The sequence below is a fragment of the Ictidomys tridecemlineatus genome, chromosome 10 (assembly GCF_052094955.1).
Source record: "Ictidomys tridecemlineatus isolate mIctTri1 chromosome 10, mIctTri1.hap1, whole genome shotgun sequence".
NCBI classification, from domain to species: domain Eukaryota; kingdom Metazoa; phylum Chordata; class Mammalia; order Rodentia; family Sciuridae; genus Ictidomys; species Ictidomys tridecemlineatus.
In genome coordinates, this window is record NC_135486.1 from 50,719,513 (window position 1) to 50,744,565 (window position 25,053).

The 25,053-nt window shown below is 33.5% G+C and overlaps 1 protein-coding gene and 1 pseudogene across 1 annotated transcript in view; one reads left to right on the plus strand and one right to left on the minus strand.

Moving 5' to 3' along the window:
* Dnah14 (dynein axonemal heavy chain 14) overlaps positions 1-25,053 on the plus strand; it is a 322,525-nt gene that overhangs the window by 20,216 nt on the left and 277,256 nt on the right. The window contains 3 exon segments of the mRNA XM_078022909.1: positions 18,350-18,494; positions 22,998-23,129; positions 24,220-24,470. Of these exon segments, the coding sequence (XP_077879035.1) occupies positions 18,350-18,494; positions 22,998-23,129; positions 24,220-24,470 (528 nt within the window).
* Positions 14,510-17,319, minus strand: LOC101976339 (ribonucleoside-diphosphate reductase subunit M2 pseudogene; annotated as a pseudogene).

Below are 25,053 nucleotides of genomic sequence, written 5' to 3' on the forward strand. Positions count from 1 at the left end.
TATTGTGCATTATGACAACAGGACATAGACACTAATATGATCAAGATACAGAACATTTCTTGCCGCAGTCTGGCTGGGCACAATTCAGGAGCCACTTGTCAAAAGAAATGAACTTTATTTTTAGAACACACACCACACCTCAGAGCCCAGCTGCCACCACCGGCTTCCCGCAAGCCTCTCAACCCCCCCCCCCCCTGCTCTTGAGGCTGATTGGCTGGGTCGTGTGGGCAGAGCCAAAAAAAAGTCCCCCAATGAGCAGCTCTGTGGTCTGAAAGGGCAGGGAAACAGCACAATGAGCATCACCACAGAGGAGCCAATCAGTTGGCAGCTAGAAGTTTGTTGGGGCCGCTAGTGAGCCAATCATCAGCTGGCAGCTGGAAGTTTGCTGGGGCCCCTTCCGCTGTGGCTCTCAACATCTTCTGTCACTAAAAAATGCCTCGTGTTTTTCTTTTTTTATGACTATACCCACTTTCTTCCCATTCCCACTCTCTCCTTAGCCTGTGTCTGCCACTAATCAGTTCTCCATTTCTATACTTTTGCCTTTCCAAGAATGTTCTTAAGGGGAAAAAAAGTGTATTCTTGTCACAAATAATAATGATAAATAAAGAAGAGAGGAGGAAACATTTGGAGGTTTGTGGCATAGATGTGGTGATGGTTTACAGATGTATGCTTATTTCCAAATGTATCAAGCTATATAAATTAAAAATATACAGTTTTTTGTGTATCCATCATACTTTTATTAAGTGGTTTTATAAAAGCAAAAAAAAAGAAGAATGTTATGTAGATTGAATCACATAGTATATAATCTTTGGGATTGACTCCTTTCACATAACAGAACTCATCCAGGTTGCTGTGTATGTCAGTAGTTCCTTTCTGTGGCTCAGTACATTCCATGATATGTGTTTACCATGGTTTATTTAACCATTTGCTAGGGAAGTACATCTGGGTATTATCCAGTTTTTAGCTATCCTTGAAAGAGTGCTGAGAATAGACATCCTTGACTTGTTCCCTGTCTTATGGAAAAGCATAAGTGTAATGTTAGTTTTTTGTAAACTTCTTTTTTATAAATGTTCAAATATTTGTGTACAGTGTGTGTGTGTGTGTGTGTGTGTGTGTGTGTGTGTGTGTGTGTGTGTATGTGTGTGTACAGGTTGCTTTTGAAACTAGTTTTCATTTTTCTGGGGTAAATGCCCAAGAGTGTAATTGCTGGGTCACAAGGTAATTGCAAGTTTAATTTCCAAAGAAACTATCAAACTGTTTTCTAGAGTAATTCTACCACTTTAATTCCCACCAATAATGTATGAGTGATTCAGTTTCTACATATCTGTGATATCATTTGGCATTATCACTATTTTTTTATTTTAGACATTCTGATTGGTATATAGTAATATCTCTTCAGGGTTTCAATTTGCATTCCCCTAATGTTGAATATGTTTTTAAGTCCTTATTTGCCATAGACATGTCCTCTTTTGTAAAATGTATCTTCATTTCTTTTGTCCATTTTCTAATTGGATTATTATTCTTTTTAATTTTGCTGTTGAGTTTTGAGAGTTCTTTTTATATTCCAGCTATAGATTCTTTTTCAAATATGTGGTTTACAAATACTTTCTCCTGGTCTTTGGTTTTGGTTTGTTTTAAATTCGAGAGTATTTATTTGGCATTGATTACATGCCAGACATTGAATCAATAGTTAAATTGCTCTTTGGACCTATAAAGTAGTTGAGCTCAGCTTCACTGACTTGGGAGGACTTTAATGTGGAGACATGGCTGTCACTCAACTCCTCCCCCTTATTAAAGTGATACATTTTGCTGACCAAGGAATAGGGGTGAGGAATTGAAAGGAGCTGTTGCTGGCCATAGATTATGCAAATCATGTTCCTTATCTTTTCATTCTCTTACCAGGGTCTTTTGGAGAGCAAAGGTTTTCAAATTTGATGAAATACAATTTATCAATTTTTATTCTTATGGAATCTTGCTTTTGGTATCAAGTTTAGGAACATTTTGCTTAGTCCTGGATTCCAAAGATTTATTTTGCTGTTTTATTTTGTTTGTTGGTTGATTTTGTTTTAGTTTTTAAGGTTTTTAGTTTTAGGCTTCCTTTAATTCATTTTGAATTAATTTTTATAAGGTATGAAACTTAGATTAAGATTCATTTTCTTGCCTATGGATGTTGAATTGCTCCAGCATCATTTGTTGAAAGGCTTTCTTCTAATGACTTGGTTTGGCATATTTATCAAAAATCAGTTTGGTATGTTTGTGGGTCCACTTCTGGCTTCTCTATTCTGTGTCATTGATCTATGTGTCTTTTCCTCTGCCATTGGTTAATTTCTGTAGCAATAAGGTTTTTTTTTAACTATCATATTTTGTTTGTTCTTTTTAGACATATGAGACAGTAGAGTATATTTTGACATATTATATATACATGGAATGTAACTTCCCATTATTGTGGTTGTACATGATGTGTTGTTATACTGGTCATGCATTCATATATGAACATAGGAAAGTTATGTGCAATTAATTCTATAGTCTTTCCTATTCCCATCTTCCCTCCCTTCCCGTCATTCCTCTTTTTCTAATCCAGTGAACTTCTCGTGTCCCTCTCCACTTAAAGTGTGTTATCATCCACATATAAGGAAGAACATTCAGCCTTTGGTTTTTTGGGATTTTGTTTTACTCTTTTTTTTCAAAACTGTTTTAGCTATTCTAGTTCCTTTTTCTTTCCATGTACATTTTGGAATAATTTTACCTACATCTACAAATAATTTTGCCTGAATTTTGATAGGAATAGCATTAAGCCTTTTTATCAATTTAGGAAGAATCAACATCATTATTGTTTTGAATTTTTTTTCATTCTTGAATATACTCTCTGTGTCCTTCTTATTTTTTTCCCTACCATTGTGTAACTCTCAGTATAAAAAAACTTGTACTGTTATTTCAGTCTGGATTCTCTAGCAAAACAGAACCTGTAGGTTATATAATTTTTGCATATTGATGTTACATGCTATTTACTTATGTGATATGACCTTGCTGAACACACTTAATAATTCAAGGAATTTTGTAGATTTCTTAGAATTTTCTACACAGCAATCATATCATTTATAACTAGGGACAGTTATAATTCTTCCTTTCTGGTCAGTATTCCTTTATTTCCTTTTCTTGCCTTAAACAATGCTTAGAATTTAAAGGATTATGTTGAGTAAGAGTGGTGAGAATAGATATCCTTGACTTGTTCCCCGTCTTATGGGAAAGCATAAGTGCAATGTTAGTTTTTTGTAAATGTCCTTTATCAAGTTGCAGAAGTTCCCCTTTATTCCTATTTTTATGACAGTTCTTGTCATGAAGGTGTGTTGAACTTTGTAATAATTTTTTTCTGCATCAGTTAATTGATTTGATCATGTAATTTTTACTCTTTAACCTATTAATATGATAGATTACATATTAATATATTGACTTTTTAATACTAAACCAGCTCTACATTCCTGGGATAAATTTTATTTGGTCATGGTGCACAATTCATTTTACTAAATTTCCTTGGATGATATTTGGCTAAGTATCTTTGCATGAGGAATACTTGTCTGTAGTTTTATTTTTTTAACTGCGTTGGTCTGGTTTTGATATGAGGCTAATACCAGCTTCATAAATTGGACAGGAAATGTTTTCTCATCTTATTTTCTGGAAGAGGTCATGTAAAATTGCTGTTAATTCTTTTTTTCTGACCTAAATGCTATTTAAGTTTGTTTATTTTTATTATAAATTAATATATTCATGGGGTGCAAAGTGATGTTATGATTTGTGAATAAAATGTAGTAGACTAATTATATGAAGCTATAAACATATCCATCCATCATCACCTCAAATCTTTATTATTTTTGTGGTGAGAACATTTTAAATTTACTCTCTTAGCAATTTTTAAATGTACAATATGCTGTTATTAGCTATATTCACCATACTACCCAATAGATCTTTAAAAATAACATATCGTAAAAACCTATTCCTGTCATGTAACTAAGGCTTTGAACACTTAGACAATCATCATCCTATGCTATTCAGCCCCCTTTATCTGAGAAACACCATCTTACTTTCTGATTCTAAATTTGAATTGTTTTGAGATTCTAAATATAAGTAAGAACATGTGGTGCAGGTTGAAATGCTTGGGACCAAAGTGTTTTGGATTATTTTTGTATTGTGGAATATTTTCATATGAACAACGAAATACTATGGGGATGGGACTGAATCCTAATAAAACAAATTCATTTATGTTTCACAAATGTGTATGTTTCATATACATAGCCTGAAGGCAATTTTATCCAATATTTGAAATGCATCTGTGTTTTGACTATGACTCCACCACATGAGGTCAAGTATGGAATTTTCCACTTGTGTCATCATGTTAGCACTTAAAATTTTGGATTTCAGATTTTTGTAGTACCAGGGCTCAACCTGCATTTGTCTTTGTGGGCCAGGCTTATTTCACTTAGCATAATGTTTTTTAATTCTACCCACATTGTCACAGAAAAATAGGACAGAATTATTTAAGGTTGAGTAGTATTCCATTATGTAGTAGGATGGCTCCTGTTTTGTTGTTTTTATTCATGATTTCCTTGGTAATTTGGTTTGTTTTCTCATTCAATATTAATTTTAGGGTTTTTCTCCCTAGATATATGAAAACTTACATTGGAGTTTTGATAGAGATCATTTTGAATCATAGTTTTCTTTGGTTGGTAAAGATATTATTTTAATATCACTGATTCTTCTAATTCATAGACATAGAATAGTTTTCCATTTGTTTATATCATCTTTAATTTCTTCAATTAACATCTTCTGTTTTTTAGTGTCTAGATCTTTTACCACCTTGGTTAAATATGTTCCTGAACTTTTTTTTTTTTTTTTTTTTTGGTGGCTTAGAGAATTGAACTCACAGCATAGTATATGTGAAGCAAATGCTCTATCATTGATCTATATGCCTGCCCTTGGATAGTTTATCTTAGGTGTTTGTTGTATAGAAATGCTACTGATTTTTGTATTCTATAACTTTATTTGTTTATTAGTTCTAAAAATTCTTAATGTAGTTTTAAGGTTTCCTATATAAAAGAGCATGTTGTCAGCAATCAGTGTCAATTGCACTTCTTCCTTTTCTATTGGTCATTTTTTTTCTTTCTGCTGTCTAGGTTCTTTGACAAGGACTTCCAATACTGTGTTGAATACAGTTGACTAGAGTGGAAACCTTTGTCTTATTCTTCCTCCTAGATAAAATACTTAGTTTTCCACAAGCGAGTGGCTTGTCATATATAGCCTTTATTTTCTTGAAAGTATGTTCTTTTTATACTTAGTTGATTGGATGTTTTTATCATGAAAAGAAGTTGGATTTTTTCAAATGCTTTTTCTGCATCTAATGAGATTATATGTTTTCCCTCTTTTCTATTAATGTGACATATTTTATGTCATATTTATTGTTTTTTTTTGTTTGTTTTTTTTGGTTTTTTTGAAAGCAGGGATGGAACCCAGGGGTGCTTTACCACTAAGCCACAACCCTAGCCACTTTTCAGATTTTATTGAGAGACAAGGTCTTGTTGAGTTACCTAAGGCCTTGCTAAATTGCTGAGGCTGGCTTTGAACTCACAATCCTCTGTCTCAGCCTCCCTAGATGCTGGGATTATAGGTATGCACCACCACACCTGGCATTTTTTGATTTTTTTAAATATTAAACCATCCAGATATCCCAGAATCAAATCCTACATGATCATGGTGAATAATTCTTTTACTGTGTTGTGAATTCAGTCTGCTAGTATTTTGTTGAGGATTTTTCATTTATATTTATCAAGAATAGTAGTGCTGACCTCTCAAAAACATTTGGAAGTATTCCATACCCTCAAATTTTTTGGAAAGGAAAGAAGTCTTGGTGTTAGTTCTTTAAATGTTTGCTAGAATTCAACCTCAAAATCATTGGAACTTAAGCTTTTCTCATATGTGGGGATACTTTTTTTAAAAGGATTTTATTTTATTTTTTAATTGGTGTATGTTAATTACCCATAGTGGAGGGCTTCATTGTGACATAATCAAACATGCAAATAACAATTTCACACCTAGTATCTCCTCTGATTCTCCTCCAGTTTCCTTTGTCTACCCTAATGATCTTCTTCCTATTACTTTCATGATGTACTTTTCTTTCTTTTTTTCTCTTCTATCTCCAACCTATGAGAGAAAACATAATACTTGTCTTTCTGTGTCTGGCTTATTTCTCTTTACACAATGCTCTCCACTTACATAAACATTTTTGCAAATAACATAATTTCCTTCTTCTTTATGGCTGAATAAAACTCCATTGTGTACTACATTTTCTTTATTAATTCATCTGATAAAAATGTCACTGGACATCTGATTCCACAACTTGATAGTTGTGAATTGTGCTGTGATAAACATGGGTATGCATGCATCTCTAAAGTGTGCTTGAAGGGAAAGTGAGGAACTAGAGACAGGTAAGCAAGAAATGAAGGACAAAGACCAGGCAGAGATACACAGGAAAGTTTATTGGTCAGAGCTGACAAATAAAGGCCATCTCTCTATAGAGCAGAAAGAGAGGCAAAACAGGCCTAGGTTTCAGAACTTTTTGGAGGCAAGCTCAGGAATCAGAGCCTTTCTCAGAAACTCCCTTGGGCAAGAAAGTGAAACTTTTTCTTTAAAATGGCAGCTGTCACTTAAGACGGCTATCCAGATGCTAAGCAAGGACATTATAGTACTAACTTTAATTCTTTTGTATAAATACCAAAGAGTGGTATAACTGGATTATATGGTAGTTCTATTTAGTTTTTTGAGGAATCTCTATACTGATTTCCATACTGGCTTTACCAATTTACATTTCCACTAACAGTTATGAGTTCCTTTTCCCATGCATTCTTGCCAGCATTTATTGTTATTTGTAATCTTGATAACTGCCATTTTGATTGGAGTTGAGATGGAATCTCAATGTTTTGATTTGCATTTCTCTGATGGCTAAAAATGTTGAACACTTTTTCATACAATTGTTGACCATTGTATTTCTTCTATTGAGAAGTGTCTGTTCAGTCAATTTATTTAATGGATTTGTTTTATTTATGTCAGGTTTCTTTAGTTTTTTATATTTTTTGTATTAATCCTCCATTGGAAGAATAACTGGCAAAGATTTCTTCCATTTTGGAGGCTGTCTCTTTACATTGAAAATTGTTTCCTTGTTGTGCAGAAGTTTTTTAATTCAACACCATCCCATTGTTTAATTCTTACTATTATTTCCTAAGCTATAGGAATTTCCTTCAGAAAATCATTGCCAGTGCCTACATGTTGAAGTATTTACCTTATATTTTCTTTTGGCAGTTGTAAAGTTTCTGGTCTTATATATTGTAAGTGCAAAATGACAGATCAGACCTCAACAGATTCAGAGAAGCCATTTATTTATTTGCAGACTCAAGCACCGCAGGGACCCATTTTCTGAATGTGAATATGACCCATAGGTTACAGAGGGGATTTTAGTTTTATATGGCATAATAAGAGTGAAAACTGTGGGCGTGTCCTTCAGACTGTTGGGCTAGTTGTACAGGTTAAAATTTTAACACTGGAAGGCAGTTTTATAAAAAGCTCCCAAAGGATGAGTATTCATATCTTACCCATTGCTTTTCTTGCTCTGGGATTCATTGTTTCCCAGAATTTTACTGAGCCTGCATTTAGGACTAATTTGCAATGTGGAAAGGTCAGGAGCCCAGCATTCAATATCCACCCCCTTGCTTCAGAGCCCATTGTTATTGGGAAAGGATTTACTGTGAGAGATTAGTGCTTGGCTAGTTTCCCCTCCTCCTTCCCAAGCTGCACTGTCCCTCTGCTTTTTTTTTCCATGTCCTGTAGAAATATAATATTATTTTTCATAATCCTTCTTATATAGGTCTTTGATCCATTTTGAGTTGACTTTTTTATATGGCAAGAAATTAAAATTACTTTTATTCTATATGGGGATATCAAGTGTTAAACCCCGATGCAAAGAAAAGACCACTGACTCCAATTTTAAATCAAATTAAAGCAAGCTTTAATTTTCTCTCCCAAAAACCCTGGGTTACAGATCAGTACCCCAGCTCTCTAGGAACACAGTTTTATAGCACAAAGTTGCAAAGGGGGGTGTCTTGAGAACTTATAGATAATAGGATTTTGACAAGCATAATACAAAGGCAGATAGTAGGTTAATGATCTATATGGCTTAACAGGTAGGGAATAAATTTAGATCCCAACATCAGAATTTATGAGGCACCACTGAAGTTTCAAAGAGGGTTGTTATCTGGTCAGGGAAAGCCAGGCATGGGTGATTTCAAGACGTGGGCAGGAATTCCAAACAAGTTTAGAAATTGTGGTAATTTATAGTAAAACAGAAATTAACTTTTCATGACTTTTTGACAAGATGGCTCCCAATCTTAAAATGGAATTAGACTGGGTTCATCACAAGTTTTCCCAGAACCATTTGTTATAGATTATCTTTTCATTTTTATTTCTTTCTCTTTTCTTTTTCCTTTTTTTAGTATTCAGTTTGGTTTTATTTTTTCACATTTTTTATCAGTACATTATTATATGTATATTATATGTGTATCAATGTACATATTGATGGAATTTGTTGTTCCATATTCATACATGCACACAACATAACAATATAATTTGGCCAATATCGCTCTCCAGCACTTTTTCTCTCCTTCCCTGCCTCCCACCTGTCTTTTCTTCAGTGTATGTTTTCAGATGATTGTATCTGTCTGTGTTTGTCTGTGTCTTCTATTCTTTTCCATTGGTCTACATGTCTGTTTTTATGTCATTATCAAACTGTTTTTGTTAGTATGGCTTTATTGTATAATTTGAAGTCAGATATTTTGATGCTTCCAACATGACTTTTTACTAATAAGCATTGCTTTTTGTATGAGTCTTTTTTTTCTTCCATATGAATTTGTGTTCTAAGTATAAAATAGTATCATTTGCCAATAAGAATTATTTGGCTTCCTTCTCTTCTTCTTGTGTCCCTTTTATTTCTTTTCTTGTCTAGTTCTTTTTAAATTTCAAATATTATGTTAAATAGGAGTGATGAGAGTGAACATACTTGTTTTGTTTTTGATTTTTAGATGAAATGCTTTCAGTTTTCCCCCATTCAGTATGATGTTAGCTTTGGGTTTATCATGTATATTCTTTATGATATCGAGGTACTTCTATTCTGAATTTCTTTAGGATTTTTATGCTTAATTAATTAATTAATTAATTTTTATGTTTAATCTTGTCAAAGACTTTTTCTCCATCTATTTAGATAATTATGTAATTTTTATCCTTGATTCTGTTTATGTGGTGTGTTACATTTTTGTTTGCCTGTGATACTGAGGATTAAATCCAGGGGCTGTCTATCATTGAGCTATATCCCAAGCCTTTTTCATTTTTTATTTTAAGACAGGGTCTCACTAAGTTGTAGAGGCTGGCCTGGAACTTGTGACCTTGCTGCCCTGGTCTCACAAGTCACTGTACCCAGCCGGCATATTATCTCAGAAAAATATTTTTAAATTTGATTTGCAAGAATATTATGAAGGATTTTTGCATCAGTGTTCATCAAGGATATTGGTTGATAATTTTCTTTCCTTGATGTGTTTTTAGCCAATATTGGAATGACATTCATGACTTTGGCTTTGTAGAATGTATTTGAAAGCATTTCTTCTCTTTCTGTTTCATGGAGTAATTTGAGTAGCATTGATGTTTGTTCTTCTTTAAAGATCTTATAAAATTCAGTCATGAATCTGTCTGGTTCTAGACTTTTCTTTGTTGGGAGGTGTTTTATTCAGTTTTTGCATTGCCATGACCAAAATACTTGACAAGAACAACTTAGATCAGAAAAAAGTTTGTTGGGCTCATGGTTTCAGAGTTCTCAGTCTGTCTGAGGTTTCATAGACCTCAGATGGTTGACTCCATTGCTCTGAGCCCCAAGTGAGGCAGCACATCATGAAGGAAGGTCCTAGCAGAGAAAATCTGCTCAGCTCATGGTGTGGTCAGCAAGCAGAGATAAGAAGGGCAACTATAAGAATGTTGCACCCTTCCAGTGCACATCCCCAGTGACCCACTTCCTCTAACCATATCCCACCTGCCTATAGTTACCACCCAATCCATTCAAACTAGGAAGGACTGAGACTGATTAGGTTACAGTTCTCACAGTTCTCACATAATTTTCTGAATTAATACAGAAACTTTTGGAGAGACCTCATATCCAAACCATAATAAAAGGTTGTTTAATCTCACTACTTATGATTGGTCTGTTTACATTTTCTATATCCTCTTGATTCAATTTTGGTAGATTTTATATGTCTAGGAAGTTATCTATTTATTCTAGATTTTTCCAGTTGATTGGAACATAAATTTTCAAACAGTCTCTGAGTTTCTGTTTTATCCCTTTTTTCATCTCTAATTCTATTAATTTTGGTCTTTCCTCTCTTTCTTTTGGTTAGTTTGGCCAGAGGTTTGCCACTTTTACTTATCTTTTCAAATAACTTATTCTTTGTTTTATTGATCCTTTGTATTATTATATTATTCTTTCTATCATTAATTTCCTGATCTTTATTCTTTCTTTCATTGTTATTTTTCAGGTTGATTTTTAGATTTTTGTTTTTTCTAAGACATTGAAATGCATCATTAGGTTATTTGAGATATTTCTGATTGTTTTATCAGCTGTAAACTTCCTTCATATGGCTGTTTTCATTGTTTCCCACAGATTCTATATATTGTGTTTCTATTCTCATTTGATTCTGGGAATTTTTAAATATCTCACCTCACCAACCTTTCTGCATGTATTTGCAGCATTTCTGTATTTTTCTTGTTTTTTTTTCCACATTTATTCCATAATGATCTGATAAGAGGAAGGATGAAGGAATTATTTCATTTTTTAACTTTCCTTTCTTTCTTTCTTTGAATTTGCCAAGACTTATTTTGTGATCTAATATCTAATCTGTTTTGGAGAAGGCTCCATAATTAGCTGAAAAGAAAGTGTTTTCAGCTGTTATTGGATGAAATATTCTTCATATGTTTGTTAAGGACACTGATCTGAAGTATAGTTTAACTCTGTAGTACCTTGGTTAATTTTTTGATCTGGATGACCTATCAATTAGAATGGGATATTGAAATCAGCCACGATTATTGTATTATATTTATCTGTCCCTTTATATTGAGTAATGTTTGCTTTATGAAATTTGGTGCACCAACATTTGGAGCATATTTACAATTATTATATATTTTTGTTGGATTGTTTTGTTTATCAATATGGTGACCTTTGTCTCTTCTGACAAAATTTGACTTTGAAGTTGAATCTTCAGATATGAGAATAGTTACTCCTTACTTTTAGATTCAGTTTGCATAAAATATTATTTTACATTCTTGAACTTGTAGTCTGTGAATGTCTTTGCAAGTAAGACGTGTTTATTGCAGACAACATGCAGTTGGGTCTTGTTTTTTAATCCTATCTGCCAGTCTGTCTCTTGATCAAAAAATTTACATCATTTGCATTCAGTGTTATTATTAAAATGTATGTCATTTTTTCTATAATTTTGTTTTATTTCTAATGTTTGATCTGTTCCTAATTCTCATTTGCTTATCTACTCTTCTAATGAGATTTATTTTTTCCCATGTTCTCTTATTTTTATTTTTTCCTGTGTGTTGGATTCATGTAAGCATCTTCTGTATTTCTGGATTAGTGGTCATGAATTCCATTAGCTTATGCTTTTTTTGGAAAGTTTTATTTTTTTCTTTAATTTTGAAGTGTAGCTTTGCTGGATATAGTAATTTAGGTTGGCAATCATTTTTTTTAAGGCTTGAAATATATCATTACATGCCCTCTCTGTCTTTCTACAGTCTTTCCCATACCTATCCTCCCTTCCTTCCCCCAACTCTGCCCTTTCCAATCAGGTAAACCTCCCCATACATTGTAAGTCAGCATCCACATATCATAGAGAACATTTGGCCTTTGGTTTGGGGGGATTAGCTTATTTCACTTAGCATGATAGTCTCTAGTTCCATCCATTTAATGGCAAATGGCATACTTTCAACAGATGAATTTTAGAAATTGTAATTTAATATCTCTTAACTATCCCCTGTTTATAGTATAATTGTCTTAAATATTTCATCTATATATAGTTGGAACCATATTAAACAGCATTATGACTTTTGCTTCCATTATCAAACATGATTTAGAAAAATTAAGAGAGGATAGCTTATTATATTTATTCATAATTTTGTCTATCATGTTCTTTCTTCCTTTTTTGATGCTCCTTCTTTTAATTTTTGGTTGTTTAATATCTGGTCAATGAATTTACTTTAGCCATTCTCTTAAGGGGTGTCTTTTAGCAACAAATTATATTACTTTTCCTGTATCTAAGAATATCCTGAATTTCCCTTCATTGATGGATAGGGGATATATATAGGGGATCCTGGGTTGGTAATTCTTTTCTTTTAGCCCTTAAAAATGTTGTGCCATTTTCTAATGGCCTCCTTGATCATTTGAATTGTTTATCTCCTATAAAAAAGTGTTTTCCTCTTGCTGTTTTCAAGATTTTTTTTTTTCTTTTTAGTTTTCAAAAATTCAACATTGATGTGTTTTGGTGTGGATTTCTTTGATTTATTTTTATTTTTTATTATTTTATATTTATTTTGCTTAATTCCCTTAGCTTCACGAATCTCTTGTTTTGTGTGTCTTTTGCCAAATTTGGGGAGTTTTCAGCCATTATTTCTTCAAATATATATATTAATATATATATTTAATCTGCCTTCTTTCTCTTACCCCCTGGGACTCCAGACACAAATGCTAGATCTTTTTTTAAGGACCATATAACCTGAATTTATTAACTTTAATCAACAATAATTTAAAAGATGCAAAAGTCCCATATGATAGGAAATGAAAAAATGCTTATACAATAAATGAAGGAAACTGATCAATGGTCAAATAGTCAACATACAATGCAGTCAACTAACAAACAGTCACAAGGATCAATGTAAGTCATGAATCATCTTCCATGTAACATTGGCTTTTTCCCCCAAACATAAAGGCAGATTAATCCAATAGCTCCACTAATTATCTTTATACCTCCACTTGAAATTAACATTTGAATTAAACACATATTAATGGCTCATAACAGCACTAGTTTTGTACTGGCTAAGGAATTCACCAGGTGATGCTCATATTTAAGCAAATGTTAGCATTACAATGAACAGTATTTTTTCAGTTACAGGATAGTACTGGGTGATTTTTTTTTCCAAAAAATACAAATAGGTAAAACCTAAATGGACATTTAGAGTAAAAATTATTTTCTAATTTAAGAGACATGGAGTAAGACTTGTTGATCAAATCTCAACAGTACCTACTTAAAAAGTTAGAATAAACACAACTTTTAGGATAGCCCATTTCCGTTCCAGTCTACCACTTAATAGGAGTGCTTAGGCAGGTCACTTTGATGGTTTGAAAATTTATAATACTATCTTGAATCTCACAAAGACCTTTTGCAACTTTTTTTTTTACCAATTAGAAATCAAGGAAAGTCCATTTTAAGAAATAGAATGATACTACCCCTCCCATGTCACTGGGTCACTAGCAGTCTCTCAAATCATTCCTCAGTTCCCAAATTCCCAACAACTTAAGTTAGAAGCTCCTTACCCTGTAAGACATTATACCTCAGTTGAACAGAAGATGCCATGATATTGTACTTGGGGTACGAGACAAACTACACAAACTTTCTTCTACTGGCATCAGTAGACTAATGTCTAGGTATGCACAGGACTGCCTTAAAAAGTGATTAAAGAGTATTTCAATTCATTAAAGAAAACAAAGCTTAGAAATTACCTGCTTCTCCAACTACAAGGTGGAATCTTAAATAGAATAAGTTATACTCTATGTATGTATAACTTGCCAAAATTATTCATTTTACTGTCATATATAACTAAAAAGAACAAATAAAAAATAAAAATTTAAATTAAAAAAGAGATTACATGCTTAGTCAAATAAGTTTAACTTTAGTGCTTAGTGAATTTTTAATTGGCTCCTGTTACTGGTAAATACAACACTTTGTTTTTGGTGTAGAAACCAAATAAATCAGGTTTTCCCTTGAGAATACAATGTTCATTTGTGTGTAAAGTGCCAGTTTATTTATAAACTATTTAAATAAACTTTAAAGTCTGCTTGATAGCAGTGAGACTGACATCTCAACTGCTTTATGGTCAGAATTGATATTTCATCTTGCTAGGTCAAGCTTACTTGAGGGTTCCCTTTCTTTAAAACCTGGATCATCACCATTGGTGCTGTGGTGAAGCTGGACAGCCTGCTTACAAAAGCTGAAAAGGACAAGATCTTCCATAAGAATTCAAGTAGCCTGTTTCAAATGTCCTTTCTTTCTAGGTAACACTACTAGCTTATTAATAAACAGGATTGATTCTGATAGCTACACAGTTTTATAGATGTTGTTAATAAACCTTAAGGACAATGGTGTAGCTGGTTGATTCACTTTAGCTGATTTTTTCTGAGGGGGGTGGCATCCAAGGTAAGAGAATTCTCTGTTGGATTCAACACCACTCCAATCTTCTGATACTCAACTACTCTCTTCTCAAAGAAGTTAGTCTTCCCTTCCAGTGAAATATTCTCCATAATGTCAAGTGGATTTTCTACTCTGAAAATCTCGCTAGAGCCCAGTTTCAGCATAAGCCTGTCTGCTACAAATTCAATGCACTGCTTCATCAAAGAGCAGTTCATCCCAATGAGCTTCACAGGCAAGGCCTTGGTGAGGAACTCCTGTTCTATCCTAACAACATTGATAATTACTTTTATCCTCTTCTCCCACAGTGTGTAGCAAGTATTTGAACATTGAGCAGGTAAAATCACTCATCTCTGCTAATAAGTTCATTGGAAAATGTGAGACCAGGCATCAGCCGTCATTTCTTAAGCCAGAATATATTGATGCAAAAGAACCAGAAAAGAAGATTTCTTCCACATTAGCAAAGGCTACATCATGCTCTCCACAAATAGACTTTTTATCCTGATTCCAAATCTGTTTTCTTCTTCACACAAGGCATCATTTCAGTGCCATTGAAGATAAATTCTTTTTCTTTGGAATTTTTAATGTGACAATAAGGAAACTGTATATTACAGAATGTATTTTTCCTATGGCAATTTGGAATCCATAGAAACAGTGGGCTTCTGTAATTTGAATTTCTTGGCTAAATTGCTTCACCAATTTTTCATGTATTATGCCATCACCTGCTAAAAGCCAGAACATGTGCTATAAAATCTCTCTCCTCAAGCTTCAGGGCTTCCCAGGGTTGAATGTTCCTGAAAAGATCTACTTCCTTAACTGTCCAAAAGGAAGCTCAGCGGTTTTTTTTGTTTGTTTGTTTTGTTTTGTTTTTGTTTTTGTTTTTTTCAAAGAGAGAGAGAGAGAGGGAGAGAGAATTTTTAATATACATTTTTGGTTTTTCAGCGGACACAACATGTTTGTATGTGATGCTGAGGATGGAACCCCATCCTCATGCCAGGCGAGCGCGCTACCACTTGAGCCACATCCCCAGCCCAAGCCTCAGCTTTTTTATACATCTGCCAAATATCATGGTATTCTATAGAAAAGAAGACACTGCAGAGTGGGTTTTCTCTCAGTAGTGATTCATCCTCCATGCTGGGGTCAGGTTCTTTGGGCTCCTGGAAGATCCTCCTGGCAGACTTGTGCACCAGAACTCTGAGTGACCGGTTCTCCTTGGGGGTCACGCTGAGACCCTTCAACAGGGAGAGCTACAGCCACAGCTGCTGCTGTGTGGGATGGTGGCTACTGAAGGGGAGTTGCGGGGAGGCGGACCCAAAGCATGGTGGTGCGGCGGCGGGGCAGTGACTGGAGTTGGAGGAGAGAAGAATGCTGGCTCTAGAGCTCTCTCTTTCTCCCCTTCCCCTCCTGCCTCCCCTTCCCTCCCCCCTCCCTCCCCCCCCCCCCTCTCTCTCTCTCTCTCTCTCCTGATTCCACAGGTTCGCTGGAGTTTTTCAGTCAACTTCCTCTTTGTGCTTCCGATTAGATAATTTTTATATATTTTTACAATTCACTGATTTGTCTTTCTGTCCACTTCAGTCTTCCATTTTTTTCCCATTTCTGTTACTGTGGTTTTTAGCCCCCCCAAAAATCCATTTGGTTCTTATTTATGTTCTATTTTTTTTTATTATTTATGTGTAATTTCTTTCCCCATTCATCTCCACTTGAACCTTCCCTAAAATCTCCCATGGAGATATTAGCTCCACATTCACCACATTTTGTTCCTCTGATATTTGGCTGGAGTAGAGTTAATATTATCTAAATGTTTCTGTCTTGATAGACTGCCCCTTTCCAGGTCCTTTAGCTTAAAAAAAAAAAAAAGAAAAAAAAAGGCTGGGGATGTGGCTCAATGGTAGCGCGCTCGCCTGGCATGCTTGCAGCCCGGGTTCGATTCTCAGCACCACATACCAACAAAGATGTTGTGTCCACCGATAACTAAAAAATAAAATATTAAAATTCTCTCTCTCTCCCCCTCTCTCTTTAAAAAAAAAAAGGCATTTTCATTACTTTTTTTTTTTTCTGTCTGCACACATTGGCATTTCCAAGTTGCCAGTGTCTACAGTTCAAAGTCTGGGGTGTGTGATGAAAAAGAAAACCCAAGGAAGACACTTACCACTTATCTCTTAACCAGTGTGCTTCTCTTCTCCACTTTTCAGTGTCTTCTTATGTTTTCTTTTACACAATGTCTGGAGTTTTTTGTTTTGTTTCTTTCTTTGAGGTACTGGAGATTGAACCCAGGGCCTTGTGCATGCAAGGCAAACACTCTATCAACTGAGTTATATTCCCAGCCCTGGAGTTTTTAGTTATACTTGGTTGGAAGAATAGGAAAAAGCACATCAACTCTACTTTCCTGGAAGCCAAGACCTGGGGTTTAATAAGGCCTTATGTAATATATTCTCTAATACCAAGCAGTTCTTTTATGTGGCTAAAATTTTGGGGGAATATATTTAATTTTCTTTTGCAAATGAAAATGGAAATTTGTGGTTAGCTCCTCACATTATGTGCACTGTAATTATGCAACTATGCACAGTATTAATTTATGCCTTACTTTTCTCTTGTCAAATTTTGCATTATAAATTCAATTTTTTTATACTTTCCATGTTTATAATTATTTTTAAATGTACCCTCTTCAGTCTTGTTTCTGGTTAAAACATGCAAACTGAAACTGAATAGGAAAAAAGAAAGCTTTAAGCAATGATGGATAGTGTGAGTTTATTACTACCTGAATTTTGAAAGTCATCATCTTGTTAATAAATACTAAAATTGCATTTGTTTCATGTAATATTTTACTTTCCACAATGTGCTTCTTGTTTCCTTCCTTGTGCCAAATCCTGAGAAGGAAGTTGTCAAAGAAATTCTTCTACATCTAGTTCTGTTTTATGTGAAGCTATATAATTTGAGGAGGTCTTCTTTAAACTGATAAAACAGATACTACACTTAGTCTTAGTAACAAGATCCAGAAGCAATTAAAGCCATCTTTAAGATAAATAACACAAGACTTTAGAAGGGGCAGTGCAAATGAAAGGACCATGAAGCTTAAATTTTACTAGCTTCATAGAATATAAAGCTTTTATCTATAAACAGGGGAAAACATGGAAGAGCTAATGATTTTTTTCTAGGTATATCATAAGCATGATAAGCCTTAAAAATCAGCCACCCTTTAGAGATCACAAAGCATAGAAAACCCCCTCTTTTCCACAAACATGGAAGCTTTTATTTTTAAGAAGACTTTTCTCTTTTACTCTGCTCTTTCTCTCTCTAGTTATGTCTGTAATTTCTAATGTTGCTGGCAGTGACTTGCTTTGTGGTCATGAATAGACCAGTGAAAAAGAGCAGAAAAAAGAAAAAGGTCCATCTTCCCTATTTTAGGACATAGGTAGTTAGAAAATTTGAGAAATATTCTCTAAATAGGCCCAATCCAGTTAAAAACCTATAAATTGAGAGAAAAGTAAGTTGAAAAATTTTATTTAGATTTAATAAATTTAATAAATTGAGAAAATGTAATTCTTTTTAGATAATACTGGTTGATGTTTCAAAATTATTGAAATTCAATAATTTGATTCAATAATCATTGTTACCCTCCCTATTTTGGTGCCATTTAGCATCCAAAACATGAACTAAACGCAACCCCTAATGTTTACCAGTTGTTTTCATTTAAAATGAGGTCAATGCAGAACATTTTAATTACAGAAATATGAAATAAACTATGCTAGCTATTTCTTAATTAATTTTATTTATTTGAAATGAGACATTAGTTTGAAAATTTCTTTCAGGACATTTTTGTACCACAATCTTTTCTGGGCTGATGAGATATTTCAAATATGTTTGCTTTATGTAAAAGGACTTTGTGAAGATGCAATTAATCTCAAAAATGATAATGAACACAAAGATAATACATCTGCTATATGGCTTGTAAAGGTAGGTAAAAGTATACTACAATCAGCTAATATTGGTATGTGAAAACTGGAAAGAACAAGTGAAAGAGTTTTGTATGTCTGAATGTGTATATTTATGTGTGTTTTCTGGTACTGAGGAGTGAACCTGGAAGAATTCTACCACTGAGTTACATCCCCATCCCTGTTTTATTTTTCTTTTTGAGACAGGGTCTCAGGAAATTGCGGAGACTTTCCTCTAATTTGTGATTTTCATTTTGAAGTAGGGTCTCAGTAAATTTCGGAGACTGTCCTCTAATTTGTGATCCTCTTGTTCCTCCTATCTCAGTCTCCTCAATCACTGGGATTATGGGAGTGAACCACAACTTCCAGATATAAGCAAAGTTTTGAATGAAAGGAAAACAGATTTCTAGATCCATAAGTAAACCATTTCTATGAGTGACTATTCTTCTAAAATAAGGACATGATTGCCAGGGATGTCAGTTTTAACAGTTAATAACATTCCTTAGAAAGAATGTCTTTCTTGTTCTTAACCTAAATCTCTGAGATGTTTCATTTACTTTATTTATTTATTTTATTTACATATATATTTAGAGACAATACAATATAGTATTATTTTACCTAATACATAATTGGCAGCTATCAGCTATCCTTCCCTCATATATATATATTTTTTTCAACTATCCTTCCTTCGTGTGTGTGTGTGTGTGTGTATATATATATACACCACATATACATGTTAAGAACTTATAAGTTGCAACTCGAGATTTTAGTTAAATTTATGAATTCTCTTGTTTCAACATTCTATAAAGAATGAACTTTTTAATGAAATGATTTAATTATATTTATATATTTTGAAGAGTTAAAACACATAGAACTATAAATCTCAAGAATTTAGTGTACAGTTGAATAGGATTTCAGCAGATTTTACTTCATCAACCCACTGTATAGAGGAGATACTGAAAGGTAAAATTGTTAAGGGGCTTGGACAAATTATGATTTTGACAATCAGATAAAAAATTTACTGTGTTAACTATACACATGTGGTAAGATCAATTAACATTTTAATTTTAGAATTGATTATATATAATTATTATAAAAAACAGTGATATCATAGAAATCAGAAGCAGAAATTATCTTTATTTGGAGTCAAGTTAGGACATGCTTTACATTGTGAGTTAGGCCATGCTGAATTTTAGTAGTCAGAAAAGAAGGGTAAGACAGTAAAATAAGGATTTCAAATGTGGATAAGCTATTCAATATAAATTTGATTTAAAAGTCAGTTTAGTTCATGAATGTCAGGCTTAGAATAATACAAGAAGGGAAAAATAGGATCCAAATCTCCCCAAAGGGCAGAAACATTTTTAGAGGGAGTTGTTAGGTGAACAGTTTGTAAGAATGGGAGTTCCTGAGACTGTCCATGGAGAAGCCAGTCTCAGATAGAGGGAGAGCAAAGCCTGAAGTCAGGATTGAAAAGGTGACCAGTTGTGATTAGAACTGGGAGGTTATGCATTGCTGGGAGATGCAGACACCAATAAAGACTGACAGAAGGGAGCTGAGGATAATGAAGCAAGGTTATGCATGTAACAGAGAGGATTCTTCTGTGCCATGAATGGTACTCATGAGCATACCATGTTATGTGTTAACTATACACATGTAATACTCTACCAGAATAAAAGCCCACCTGTAAATGAGGTGAAATTTCTAGAACTAGAAGTGAAAGAACATGTGGAACAAAAACAAAAAGTTAGTATGGAAATCATTTCTCAAAAGATTAGGAATGGAACCACCTTATAACACAGTTATACCATTCCACAGTATTTATCCTAAAGAACTAAAGTCAACATTCTATAGCAATACATGCATACCCATGTTTATAAAAGCATAATTCACAATAGCCAAATTTTGGAAACAGCTTAGATGTCGATCAATGAATGAACAACTATTCATTTATGTGTGTGTATGTGTATTCATATATAAACATATATGAATTTACATATATGTAAAATGGAATTTTATTTATCCATAAATAAGGATGAAATTATATCCCATTTGCAGGATAATTGATGGAGCTTGAGAGCATTATATTAAGCAAAATAAGCCAAACTCAGAAAATTAAGGGTCATGTGAGGAAACTAGAGAGAAAAAAAAAGGGAAGGAGGGCTTCTAATGAAAATAGAAGGGAGACTAATAGGGTAGAGGAAGGGGTTCAGGTGGACATAGGAGAGAGGAGGGAGAGAAGAAATCCTGGGGAATTGAATTGACCATATTATAGTGTTATATTGTGTGCATTATGAATATTTTAAAATGAATCCCACTATTATATATAATTGCCATGCTTCAATAAAATAGATAAATATGTAATTGTGCTACTAAAAAGTGTTAATTAAAATATGTCAATGTAAAAAGAAAAGAACATGTGGATTATTTTATTCAAACCTTTACTTTCAAATGATGAAACTGATAGATTATCCTTATCCAAGTTTACAGAACAAGGTAGAGTTGAGACTTTGGATTGTTTCATATTCAAGAGTGATGTTTGTTTTATTGGGAAAAATTGGGGGTGCTTAATAAAGATGTACTTTTAGGGGAGAGGATAGTGGCTGGTAATCTATACTTCTAGCAAGTTTCTGAGGTGATCTTATGCCAGGTAAATTTTGAGAACTTTTCTGAAAGAATAACTATTGAAAGTTTCCCAGCATGGTATTCTTAGGAAAATTACTATGATACTTGTGTGTAGAAAAAAATTGTAAGTGGAGAGATTTGGGGTTAAAGAATTAATTGGTACACTATGAAAATAATATCAGCAAAAGCAATAAGAACTTCAATTAGGGGGTTGGCAGTGAGACCAGGGGAAAAAAAAGGGAGCTTTCTGAGAAATATTTTACTAAAAAAATTAGGAACTAGTAATCAGTCATGGAACCAAGAGAGAAACTCAAAAAGTAAATCCACAATGTTAAGGCTAAAGCAGTACTTCTTAAACTTTTTTGTTTGTTTGGGCAACTTACCTTATTTTGTATTATATCTAGGGAAAACATTGTCTGCATATTTATTGGTGAAATGTATTGTGTCAAGAAAATTAACATAGTAATATAGGAAAAAATAAGAAAATATTGAAAGAAGGAAAAATGATGGCCTACACATGAATGGGTGAAACTTTTTGTTTCTATATTATTAACAAAGATAAACAACATGGTTGATGTGTGTGTGTGTGTGTGTGTGTGTGTGTGTGTGTGTGTTTCTGATGATGACATGGTTACCCATTAAGCCATGAAGCCAGTCCACTTGTCCCTACCTAGAAGCATCAGGGGAGCAGTGAAGTGATGGAGTAGCAGCCCAGCTGGGCTGAAGCACGGGCAGCAAGTATGAGCTGCCATGTGGAGCCTGCCATGGCAATGGGCTTGAGGCACAGCAGGCCAGTGCAAGGGTCAGCTGAAGCAAGCTGAACTGTCAGCCCTTGGCGGCCCAGTCTGCTCACACTGGTCATATCCGCTGCAAAAGTGCACTCCTGAAAGCTCTGCAGCTCCAGACACCCAACTGAGCATGAGCAATTGGATGACTTCAACCTCCTTTTTTTCCAAAGGGTAGAGAAAATGGAAGTAAGGCAAACCTGATGAGTTTCAGGGTTAACCAATTGTGTTATTCCTCTTTCAAACCTTAATTAGCATAAATTTCAATAGCATTAGTACTTTTCCAAATCCTTATTAGCCTAAGTTTGGACTAATAGCAGTGACCCAAGGGCTTATATAAACCCCCAGACTAGTACACTTGGATGAAGAAAACTACTATTGGGTCCCCTCTTATGCTACAAAAGTTCTGTTCCTATTCTTCAATAAATCCTGATCTTAGACTCATTCATCCTGGTTTGTGGATTTCATTCTCTGAATTCAAAAGACAAGAATTCAGAAAGAAGAAGAAATTGATGGTGAGTTGCTGGAGTCTGCTGCAACACTAAAGGACATAGGTAAACCTCCCCACCACCTACCTATCAGCAGAAGTGAAGAAACTTCTGTCTTGCTTGCCAACAGAAGCAAAGAATCAAGTTTCATCTCAAAACTCCAGTTTCACTAGCTTCTGAACAAATTCTGAATAAAATTTATTATTTATATTGCTATTATTTAACTTAATCCTTTTTATCCTGAATTTCATGTTCATGTTTTTAAGTTTTACAAATAATTGGGGCAAATCAAAAGTTAAAGTAATTTCTAGAACTGGTGGGTTCTCTAGGTTTGTAAATATTTTAAAAACACCTTAACTTTTAATTTTTTGCTTCAGTTTAATCTTCATTATGATTTAAAATAACAATGTATATTTTATATCTTTTTATGAAGATTCAATTAGATTTAATTATGGGTTATTTAAATTTGAAAAACAGAAAATACCTATAATACATATATAAAAAAGAAATCATAAAATATGTTCTTATCTATGATGTGAAAAGATAACCAAGTATCTCATCTTTCTCTTTTTTGTTTGTAAATGAGTTTATTGACTTTCCAACACTCAATATTTACTATCATTTAATTAGCTGGATACTTCTCGAACATATTCTCTAGATGAATTTTGTGAAGAACAGTTTCAGCAAACTACTCGGGCACTGAAACAACTTGAAGATATTAGGGATAAAGCAATTTCAAAAGTGAAAAGTACAATCTTAAAGGTAATTGTTTAATTACATCCTCTCAGTTGCTATGTACTGACTGAAGCAATTGCTCCAAATTGCAACTCTGGAGAGTGTTGGAAATTGACAGTGGAGATAAAAGGAGTTTGATTAATCAACTAATAGATACTGCCTATTTATAAGAACCCTTCCAGGTGCCACATAACATGCAAACAAATATGTATGTATGTTTGTTAATACATATATGTGTGTATACATCCATATGAATGCCCATGTACATGTTTATGTATATAACTTAAGGATGCTTAAATCTATAACTTGAGGTGGCATACTGCATGTAAAGGGAAATGTGATTAGCTACAAAGTTCATAGTGTCCATAAGATAAAGAAAAAAACATTGCTCAGGCAAGATGAAAAAACATAACTATATGAAAAAAAACTTGAAAGAAGATTCAATAATATAATGATCAATCCTCTCAGAACATTCTCATTCTGTATGCTGTTAGGTATCTTATACACTGTTACAGAAGGCCCCTCTATGTTGAAACATGTAGATACGAAATTACTATGTTCTTTCTTATTTGACTTTCAAAATTTATCTACTTGTTAGATAAGCTTCAAAACACATAAATTATTCTCTTTTTGGCTGATGTTTACATACCTTACAAGCATAAAGTAAAATTTTAATGGAAGTTTTTGATCAATTTTAACTCCAATATGTTATTTTTTTTCTCCTTGTATATTTATTTTTTGGTGATGTCATATGTACATGTCTTGAATGTCACAGAAATACATTATACAGTTTTAAAAAATTGGAATGTTAAAAACCTTCACTATTTTTAAGCACAGAGTATTTACATCACTGCCCCCCCCAAAAAAAAACATTTTGTTTTACATGCAACTTTGTTTCCCCAGAAGGATGTTACTGCAATGTATTATAAAAACTATAATTTTATTTTGCCTCGCATAATGCAATATAACTTAAATACAGCTGCTCAAAGAGACAACAAGCATGTGTGCATCAGTAAAGTGTTCCTTTATTTCAGACTAATGAAATACTAGAAACTAGAAACCATGCTGTATTAACATAGGAAATTATCACAGTTCTCAATTTTCTATAAAATTGTAGGTTGCAGAAAAGAAAGAAATTAAAGAATATTTTGAATCAAAGTCATTTGAAGGTGAAACAACACATTTCAAGTTGTGTGCATATCGGCATTTATTGGAAACAGGTTACAGGTTTATGATGCTGATTGACTGCATACTTCAGGAACTCATCCGTCAACTTATGAACATTGCAGTCACACTACTTTTGGAAGAATTTAATGGTTCTGCTAGAATGCCACTTTCAGCAGAAAAGAAGAATGAAAATCTCATTGGGTAAAGCATGCTTTTTTGACTAATAAAAATAAGTTATCTTATAATATATTTCTACTTATGGAGAAAATATCCAGTAATTTAAGCTAGAATTTGGAAATTTTCCTTGTAGCAGAGTACTCACTTTTCCAATTATCAAAACTTATTATTTAGTTGTATTTTAATGTTAAAGTTTAAGACAATTTCTAAGTTTCTTCACAAATCTGGTTGCCATATAAAGTGCAAGATGTCCAGTGAAATGTGAATTTCAGATAGATAAATTTTGTATGATTTTTGTATGCAGTATGTTCCAAACATTACCTATACTAAAAATTACTTGTTGTTTATCTGAAATTCAAATTTTATTAGATATCTTGTATTTATTTGCTAAGTCTGGCAATCCTATGTTCAATGCTAGCTCTTAATGATATGTGAGAATGATTTTGGAAAGAGCCACAGGTTCAGTTGAAATTTGAGTCAGCTTCAGAAAATATCTATTAAGTATTTCTCCCAAATAAGACAGTATTTGAAAAATAATTCTGACCTTTTATTGAAATATTACCATTAAAAACAAAGCATTCAAAGTTATACTCCATTTATGTATAAT